The sequence below is a fragment of the Nansenia antarctica genome (genome assembly GCF_963989245.1).
Source record: "Nansenia antarctica genome assembly, chromosome: 17".
Taxonomy (NCBI): domain Eukaryota; kingdom Metazoa; phylum Chordata; class Actinopteri; order Argentiniformes; family Microstomatidae; genus Nansenia; species Nansenia antarctica.
In genome coordinates, this window is record NC_137687.1 from 11,339,969 (window position 1) to 11,350,698 (window position 10,730).

At 40.9% G+C, this 10,730-nt stretch overlaps 1 protein-coding gene across 3 annotated transcripts in view; it reads right to left on the reverse strand.

Moving 5' to 3' along the window:
• LOC308172690 (receptor-type tyrosine-protein phosphatase delta) overlaps positions 1-10,730 on the reverse strand; it is a gene marked incomplete at both ends in the record, with an annotated part of 140,934 nt that overhangs the window by 89,672 nt on the left and 40,532 nt on the right. For all 3 annotated transcript variants that reach the window (XM_080547622.1, XM_080547624.1, XM_080547623.1), the window contains one exon: positions 8,996-9,137. In XM_080547622.1, the coding sequence (XP_080403748.1) occupies positions 8,996-9,137 (142 nt within the window). The remainder of the gene's footprint in view (positions 1-8,995; positions 9,138-10,730) is intronic.

The window sequence follows — 10,730 nt, forward strand, 5'->3', positions numbered from 1 at the left end:
AATCTAACATGGAGGTTAACAGTTTGACCAGGGTAGACTGTGTTTATTCCATGCAGCGATAATATATCTGATGAAATAATACTAATATTTGAGCAAATTTGCATATCCTACAATTCAAATGATACATTTCAAATGACTTCAAACATGTATCTGACTCATTAGAAACACAAACTGCCAGTAAAAGTTAGGCTATCTTTCCACATACCTTGTGTTTCAGCCCAAAGTTGTTTGGCATTTAATTAGCAAGTTCTCTAGCGGGCAGGCTTGGAGAGTTTTCTCGAGAGCATCATTAGATGCATTAGGAATGACCCTGAAGTGCCCGATTAATCTACTAGAAAATGGTTTGAGTACGGCTAAGATCAAAGCATCTCCATTAGCACCCCTTGACTTCCTGGCTCGAGCTAATACACTCCCACTTTACAAACCTCAAGTCTCCCACAGCCCACAGAATGTTCCCTGGTTAACGATGACACACAAAAAAAGCCCCCTGTCAATCGCTGTCATTGTGACTGGTGGGTGGGTGGCTGACTACTTAGCTACTACCCACCAATGCTAAGGTTCTCCAGCTTCAGAACATGATCTGGAGCAGCTAAGCTACTTGAGATAATTGACATGACCATGCTATGTTTATTCTATATTGGTACATGGTGAGACAACACTCAAGCATCAACCTGCAATGGATGGTTTTGTCACATTGACATTTAACCTTTCTACATGTGGGACAGTGCGAATACAACCGATAAATTGGCTTTTTTCTTTTTAGAAACGCATAACATTGTAATGTCATTGACAAGGACAATACTTGTCGCGAATATCATATATCAATATTCAAATCATTAAGCAGCTAATTGTGCCTGGCAAATTGCGAAACCTGAGGTTGTGGCATAGGACAGTAATATCTAGAGGCACGAAGCATAAAAACACAAACCCCATCTTTCTAAATCGATAATGATTAATTCACAGGGGGGGAGGGGGTCATGTTTACTTTATTAAAACAAACACTCAGCCATGCTGACCACCGTGTTATCTATCATTTTCAGAATGCAATCGCAGTCCCTTTTGCGGCTTCAGCAGATGTTTTCTCACTCGCTATTGGACCGTAAAGCGTCACATCCATCTTTTGAGCAGGCGGGGGTAATCCTTAGCTAAACACCACTCCAGCTTCTTCTTTTTGTCTTAAATCACGCTCAGTAAAGTATAAAATACCGATTCACTCCCTCAAGTAATTACGCAGAGGAATTTAAGGGGGGTGGGGATTATTTTCTGTAGAGAAAGATCAATTTCTTTGAGGACAGTCGACTCAATCTTGTTAATTACAATAATAAATAACTTGTCATTATCTGTTCATTTTCTGTGATGTATGTGACTGGGGATGTTTAGGATTAAGGGGAGAGGGAGGCCCTGTCTATGGGACTCTAGGCCAGTTTATTTGTTTAATGTGTATTGTCAACAACGTCTGACATGTTGTGAACCGGAAATGCGCATACTGCAAGATCTACATTATCTGTCGGGATAGATTGATGTGAAAAAGAGGTAATCTGATCTGTCAAATGCATCACATATCTTAATCTTCTGGTCAAGTTTTAAAGATTTCACTTTTTGCAGTGCTTGTGTACAAACATGTGGGTCTCTGATGGGCCTACTACCACACAGACTGAAATAAAACAACCGGGTCAGTTTGTTGTGGGCCGCCTATTTCAGAAAACATGTGATTCAATGAGCCATTCAAATTTGCCTCCCCATCCTACTTAAAGTGGGGTCTCATTAGAATTATAACCCCCCCCCATCTGAGTATATACGCCCGCTTCTTTTTTTTTGTTCAACAACCAACTACATTCAAAGTTATCAACACCGCTAACTTACTTTCTTGTGAAGTCAAATTGACACACACAAACCAAACGTCAACGTGCACAAAAATGAAAAATGAAATGAAAAATGAAACATGAAGTTAATGGCCACAATTATTCATACATTTCTAAAGAGAGAGACGGTGGTGTAGTGGTTGAATCAGCAGCAATATTTGATGGGTCCTTAGACAGTATCATTTCACAACTTGATTCACAACAGTGATCTTGACTTTGATCAATGACTTTGTTACAAGTGAAGTTTGGCTTCACACATTTGGAGCTGGACAGTAGGCAGCAACCAGCACAACAACTGAGGAGGTAGGACTCGACGATTACACGCTTGTCTGTCTTGCTGTTTGATTGGGGAATGGTTTACCTAACGTTGCGGGGATAAGGACAGGACGCAAAGACTAGAGTCCTGCATCGGGTCTAGTCCCCGTATCGTTACCCCCTGAAAAACCCAGAATAAATCAACCCGTGGTTCGGTTGCGGATCAAGCATGTCGCGCTGGTCTGTTTAGTTTTTAATTATGATGACATTAAAATGTGTTTGCCATGTATTTGTTTTGCCTTGCCATTTTATTCTGTATTTTGACATCAGAGTGCAGCATGAGAGAGGCAAACTGTTTACTGTCCATCTTCTACTTATGATTATATAATGATGGGAGCACTTTGAGCTGCAACATTTCCCAAATGTCGTTGTTTGGTACCTGTACTATATCAATGACAATAAAGACCATTCATCATTCATCATTCAAAGGTGCTATATAAATAAACAAATATGATTATTATTATTATTACTTCTGTGAGAAAGTTTAGAAAATGAGCAACATATGAACATATTATGATGATGATGATGATGATGTATATTCTTGTTTCACAGGAGAGGAACAATATCAGTGCCAGCTTTTGTTTGTTTGATTGATGGAATGACAGCCCAAAGAGTGTTATGGAAATTGTAGGCTACTGATTGTTACTGATTTGTTTATTTTTCTCTCCATCTTAGATTGGTCAGGTGAGAGCAAGTGGGGGTGTTGACATGAGTGTGCTCTCCAGTCATCCCTATCCCAGTGTGAGTGGGGCATAATTGATTGATTGACACCAGCTGTGTGACATGAATGATTGAGCCAGCTGATCCTATATATGTGACCATTCCCACAATAAAAGTTGTTTCCTTGATAACATGAACCCTGTCTGACAGCGTATGATTCCTCCGTTCAGTGTGCAGTCCGATCGTTATGGTTTTAGCCAATACGCAATAACCAACGTTTAACAGTTACATGTGAATGTAAACATAATATTGCAGTTCCAGTATGAATATGAATACTGTCATCAGCCCTCTGTCTCTCCTGTGACATCATATAATCTCACATTGAATTACCAACACTGAGACTCGCTAGGTAAATGTTGCTTTTTGCACTGGGACCATCATACTGTATTTACAAGCTGATGTCACAACACAAGCTACACTCAAAGTAAAATGTTCTGTGTAATGAGTTTCTTCTTTCTTCTTGGATAACTTATTTGTTATAATTTGTTCACTGTCTGTAGCTGTTCCGGAGTGGGGCATGGGGGGGGACAAGCAGCAGTGAAACAGAGGAGTATAGAGGCATGCTAGAATGACTTTAGATTCAAACCTGAGTGGTATTTCCAGCGAAAAACTTCAAAGACATGTTTTGGGTACCTCAGAGACCTATATTAACTTGTTGAAAAATGCTTATAATATGGGGGCCTTTAAAATGACTCAAAATAGGAGTCTAAACATTTTAGTTAGACTTTGATGGAGTTTCCAACAAACTTCCAACAACTTATTTTCCTCCCCCACGGAAAGAAGCAACTGCTGCCATGTTGAACACCTGTGGCTCAACAGTAGAGTGGCCAGAAAAATGAAAAGGAAACTGCTCCGTTATAGGAAACTTTAATTGTGTGCCAGACATTTGAGAGAACACTGGAGGGTTGATGGGAGCTCTATTTCCTCTCATGCTTTGAGAAACCAGACCTGAGGGCACAAATGAGGTTAAACAACTTCCTCTCGACTTACTAACATGCTGTCTCATGTGCTTTTATAATTCTTTCATATGTGTCCTTTCAAAAAAGCCAGTTCACCTGGATTGTAAGATAAAGTCAGCATGTTTCCAGAGCCCTACTTTCTTTCTTTTTTTTCTCTTTTTCTTTTTACATGTGTAGCACAATTGAGTGTTCCGCGGTGGTGGCCTAGGTCTTGGCATCTATAGAACTTGCCGGAAAAACCGAGAGAGAATTGTGTGCTAGCTCCTGGCCTTTTTAGGCTCCCTACTGCATTCGCCTTTCACAAGCCAGCGATCTCAAGCGAAGCAATTTTACAATAACCACCTGCTTCACCCCCACTGTGCCGCGCTCGGGCAGGCCAAAGACAGCTGAGGCAGCGATTTGTTTCATGAGAAATTTGAGTGCTCAGTCAACGTTTAGTTTTTTTACTGTCAGTCTGTTCTCGTTTGAAGTAAAGGAGTCAAACTTGCCAGAGAACAGGAATAATTCGAATCGAGACCATACGACAACGCAACAGGCAAACCAAAGTAGTTCCTTGAGATGTGGAATGCAAATGATGGTGTGTCTACAGTATGCATGTGCTCGTGAAGACACTGTAACTCGAGTGACTTTTTAAAAATAAAGAATGGACAATTATCTGTCAGGTTTGTATTTGGAATCAGACTAGGAATGGTGTTAACTGGCGTTTGATGTAAACATGCGCTTGTGTAGTAACAAGCCTGTAAAAGTCCATGTACTTTGAGCGTTGACTGCAGTGTTATTTGACATCTTTCAATATGCATTATTTATCGTTTTTTCATATTTGTAGATAATTCACATGGTTGTAATATAATCTCTTTGTAATTTTAGCTAATTTGATCCAAGTCTGAATGTATATTATGTTTGGGTGTCAAGTTGTGGGGGTTGGAATGGAATGGAATGGAATGGAATGGACTTTATTTGTCATTGCTACAGTACAGGTACCAAACAACGAAATTTAGGAGGGGTGGCTCCCCTGGTGTTAGGAAAGGGAAAAAAAAACACATTTTAGAAAAAGCATAGATGCATAAAATCACAAGAAGGTAAGGAGCTGGTTTACATCAATAAAGGCTATGTACACAATCCACTGTACTATGTACTTAAGTTAGTCCAGGGTTGAATCCCCCAAGTGAGAGCCTAGTGTGAAAAAGCACCATAAACATTCAACCACTTTCTGAGAGGAATTTCTATGTAATGTGTTCTATTTAATTACTTTTTCAGCGTTTGTCTATGTATTGTAATCGACCTGACATGGATCGTGTTTGTTAAGAATATTTATATGGGTCACACACTATGGTAAGGTTTGAGGTTAGTTTGATAGATCGAGAATGTTGTAGAGGTAGCATCCTAGTGTTACTTCCTGTTCTGTAACATAAATGGTAAATAGACTGATTTATATAGCGCCTTATCCCAAAGCGCTTTACAATGGCCTCTCATTCACCCATTCACACACCCATTCACACACCAATGGCGGCAAGCTACCATGCAAGGCTCCGGCCCGCTCATTGGGAACAATTTAGGGTTCAGTGACTTGCCCAAAGACACTTCGACATGTGGCCAGTTTGGGCACGAACCACCGACCTGCCAACCCTGCTATCATTAGACGGCAGCACTTCCTCCTGCGCCACAGCCGCCCTTTCTACTACAGTATGGTGTACGTTAGCTTCAGTATAATATTTGGTAGACCATTACATCCTACTGCCGAGGTCTGAACAGTTTTGTTTCCATCATACATTTACTTTTCAGCCTACATTTCAATACTATTCATCACAAATTTGATTCATATTTTCAATAACTAACGGCAATTCGTAATAAATGCAACGCGTATAAGCTTCCATAGTTCGAATAATCTTGTTTTCAAGGCTATGGCCAACATGTTTCTCACTTTAGTTGGGAAATATTTCCTTCTCTCCAACATTGACAGTTTGAAAAGCAGGAGCACCACTCCTTGCAGATGTAAATGATGCATCTTGTTTTTGCCGTCACAGAGAGTGAGTTCCTATTGTCCACTCTCTCCGTCAGGTTGAGCACAACTGCACACATCTGCACGCCTACGAGACTGACAAAGAAAATAGCTGTTGACAGTGTAATGTGACTCCTTCATATTGACTGAATATGGAATACATAAGACATACTGCATTGATGCTGCTCATAATTGTGCTGCTGAAAGTACAATAATTTGTATTGTTGTTGAGGTGAGTAGCTTTGGAAGATTTTTTTATTTTATTTTATTTGTTCACCTACTATTGAAATCCAATGGATGATTGCTCAGTTAGACACGTGTTGAAGATACATTAGCAGTTACGACGGCAAACTGATGGTCCTTTCTCCCTGCAAAGTGTCACATACTTTGCTGACGTATCGACTGGTGCAATACAATGTTCCATGCGGATGATCGATTTTTTATCGCTTACGCTAGTACAAATATGTTTTGCACCATTTCTTGCTATTCCTCCTTTCAATTGCTTCTTTCCTATGCCTTCTTTTCCAATTTCAGCCAAAAACCAGACAACCTTTATTCAAACATGCATATCGCATATGACTTAAGTCATCTCAAAGTTAATCAAAATTGAGAAAAAAGAAAAAAAAATACAATATGCAAAACTACGGGCCTCATTCATTGGACACAAGTACATTCGGGGTACGAACATCATTACACTTTGGGCTTTTCGCCTTTCATGCAAATGACTTCTCTAAGCTCTGGAAGTTCATTACTAATGGCATTTCCCATCAAGCCCCGGCCCATCCGAATGCTAATATCTCCGTCCTCCTCTGGATTCTCTCGCTCCCAGCCAGCCCTGCTCCTCATGGCATTGCAATTACAACAGTGTACTTCTCTTTTATGGAATTAGCCATTATCCCCTGGAGTTAGCTCCACAAACATATGCTTACAATCTTCACCACGGGCCACCGGAGCCCCCAAACGAACGACATTAGCAGTCGTGTTATATGTATTTTGCATTTCACTGGTGTCAACTGCTTATTTATCTATCTTATGAATTATTACAGTCCTGTGTGAAACCACTTGGCTTATGTAGGGGGATAGAAACTAAGCTCTCACTGTAGCGATGTCGACACATTTAACTCTCTTTTTGCCACTGAGGATGTTGTCACATCCTTGTTCAGTCGTACTGATCATGGAAGGAAGAGAGACGTCACAGTGGGATGTCTGGTGCGGTACCCAGAATGCAGCAGAAAGAGAAGGGGAGCTTTCCGGGCTTTCCTTCGCCGTCATGTATTATGCATTTCCGACCGTGTGACCTTGTAAAAGTGCGTTGCCCTGATATTGCCCCCAAACTATACCCCACCCCCTCTAATATAAAAGCTCACCCTGGCAACGGGCACTCGCACTGCAACTCGGTCGGGCCGCATGAATAAGACATGAGCCCTTTCAAAGAAGTTGAGGTTCAAAACAGCGAAGTGAACTGCTCAGATGTTAAACCATATGACTTTGGGTTGGTTTGGTGTTGGTAAGTCACAAGTTATATAGCAAAAGAGCGGTTGTGGTTGTGGACAAAGTGAAAAGAGAAAAAGTATTTATGTCCATTCGACCGTTAAGACTTGGTGAGTAGTTTCAGGGCTGGTTAACTGTCTTTTGAGGATGCATGTGGAAGTGTGTGTGTGTGTGTGTACTTCTTTACAAGAGAGAGTGTGTGTGTGTGTGTGTGTGTGTGTGTGTGTGTGTGTGTGTGTACTTCTGTACAAGAGAGAGAGAGTGTGTGTGTGTGGGTGTGTGTGTGTGTGTGTGTGCGTGAGTCTGTGTCTGTGTCTGTGCCTGTGTTTGTGTGTGTGTGTGTGTGTGTGTGTGTGTGTGTGTGTCTGTGTCTGTGCCTGTGTTTGTGCGTGCGTGTCTGTGTCTGTGTTTGTGTGAGTGTGTGTGTTTGTGTGCCATAGTGTAAACAGGAGTGGAGCAGGATAAGAATATGCCACCTTTGCCTTTTAATCGCCCCCTGGAGACCGCATGAGGGGGCCTTTTGTTGGCGCGAGGGGGAGATAAGGACAGGGACAAGGCACCTCAGAGAGCCGCCGAGCCAGCTCTTTTCTATAGGCGGGAGCTCCCCGCTCAATAGGAACTCATTTGTTGTGCAATAGTGGTGCATAATAAAGCACACTCCATTCATCGGGCCCTAAGGCGTTTTAAAGTAATTTCGTCATTCAGTACTGTTTAATACTAATACTAGAGTCCAGGGCCTCGGACTGTTTGTGTCTGAACATAATGTTGTTTGCAATCGAGATAAAGATTTGCTTACACTATGGGGGGGCTTGTTATTACAGTGGTCCCATCAACTAACTAACAGTAGAATTGAGATCCGTTTTGTTTGTCAATATTCATCTTGCTTTTAGTAGTTAACTCAATTATTTGATCTCAATGAGATTAACCTGGATTAATACAGATTAAAACCTTAACAGCCATTTTGTGAATCTGTAATAGTAAAACTAAAAAACAACACTTAGGGCTTTCACACCGCCAACGAACCGTGCCCCGTTCCCGTTCTGGAACCTCCGAAACCCTGGTGCTGTCTGGCGAACCAGCCCGCGTTCATACCAGTGTAACCGGAACCATCGAGATGGCGGCTACTTCACTGGAAATGAGGATACTATCTTCCATGCATCTTCTAAGCATTCAAAATGTACCGAACCGTTTTAATCGGAATAAGCCTCTTCTGAGGAGAGCGTGATAAGTAGAACCATTTACATGTTTTGATGTATTTTATAGAAGAGCCCTGCATAGAGGGTTCTAGTTAAAACCCTCTGCAAAGGGAAATGGAATCTATGATACACAACTCAAGCCACATCTTAATGATCATGTCAAAGAAACTGTATATAAATGAGTTAGTTAATTGACTCAGAAATATGAATTTGGCTAAGTGACTAATGGAGTAAGACTGATCAAATAAGTAAATCTAACATGAGCGCAATCAAATACTCCCAAACCCCCAAATCAACTGTGTTGATAAGAGTAAGACACAAGAAAGAAAGATAGAGAGACAGGACAGACAAATAAAGCATAGCTTACCTGGTTAGCTGCAGGAAGTAACTAGTAGTTAATGAACATAATTAGCCATTTTTAGTTTTTTTCTGTTGTGGAAAAGTAGCACCTACCACGTAAAACTGTGAGTCTTGTGGTAGCGCTAGTCTCTCCAACATTGTTGGAGGCGACACATTCATATATGGCTTCGTCTCGGGGCGTACGTAAGGGCTGAATTCTTAGCACCGAACCAGAGCCGTCGTCAAACTCAATCACCTGCAGGTGCGAGAAAACAAGATATGTTAAAGGAGTTTTTTTTGTTCACAGTCTTCGGCGAGATCTGGCGAATCCATCCGCTCCCTCCTTTTGTCTTACAACATCGATTGTGGCTAAAGGCCAATGCACACAGCGTGTGATTTCTGTTGCGCATCAACATTCAATTTTGAAGTTTGAATGGAAGTCTATGAGAACATCGCATCTCAACACACACGGCCCCGATTTTAATCGCACGGCGAAAATTCGATTCCATTCATTTTGAATGGGAAAAAGCACAAATTTGACAGTGCGACAAAACTCGCACGCCGTGTGCTTTGTCCCATTCAAAATGAATGGAATCGAATTTTCGCCGTGCGATTAAAATCGGGGCCGTGTGTGTTGAAATGCGATGTTCTCATAGACTTCCATTCAAACTTCAAAATGGAATGTTGACGCGCAACAGAAATTGCACGCTGTGTGCAGAGCCCTTAACACGTTGTGCTTCCCGTGAGAAACATGAGAAAGCTACTGTCTATGCTAGCATGTCACATGTTATATGTGCATATTATTGTGTATGTACAGTAATAGAAGTATACTACAGGGTAAGTTTGCCATGTCTGTGGTATGTTAATACATGTATGGGCACTTTAGTCAGTCTGCTGTAAGAATGTTGTTTGTGCATATCTGGTCCAGTTACCAGTTACCAGTACAGTAGTGAGAGTGGAGCCAGTTCATTTGCTAATACAATTATGTGATGAAGGTTAGTATACAATTATTCCAAGATATGGCTCACACATCTCCAATATAATTTATAAATCTAAATCTTATATTATATAATATAAGTATATATATACAGTATATACAGTATATATAAATCTTGTGGATTCAAGTTCAAGTATTGGGGTTAGAACAAAAGTTGCAAACTAACTTTAAGAATGGGAAATATATCTGGCCCAGACAGAATCACGCAACTTTGTGTCTGTTTTAGAACGTATGGGAATTTGGAATCAGCCCACTCTTAAAGTTAACATAGTATATCTTGAAAATGCATCACATTGAATTGATCAATGGGACAGAACAAGTACAAACAATTAAATGTGGCTTGATCAACAGTAACAGACAATTGTTGTACCATGACGTGTAAATAGTACAAAAGAAACTAACAAAAAACACGACTAATCGTATTATAGACGGACAACATATAAAATGTTCACAAACAGGTGTTTTGTAGCTTGTACAGCTATCATTGCATGCTATATACTCACTGTTTTAGAAAACCCTGTATCATAACTCAGTTTTAAGTTTACATGTAGGTTTAAATACAAAATCTGACCCATAAGAACCTCTGCCACACACACTCACACTCACACTCACACTCACACTCACACTCACACTCACACTCACACTCACACTCACACTCACACTCACACTCACACTCACACTCACACCCACACACACACACCCACACCCACACACACACACACAGAGGCCTAAACAGTGTTGTGTACAGTTGAGAGCATACCAAAGCATGGTGCTGGTTAGAGACCTTAGTAAACCTTGACAGTTCAGTAGCCAAGCTACAGTACAAGGGCACATTTTGGCATTCATTGCAAC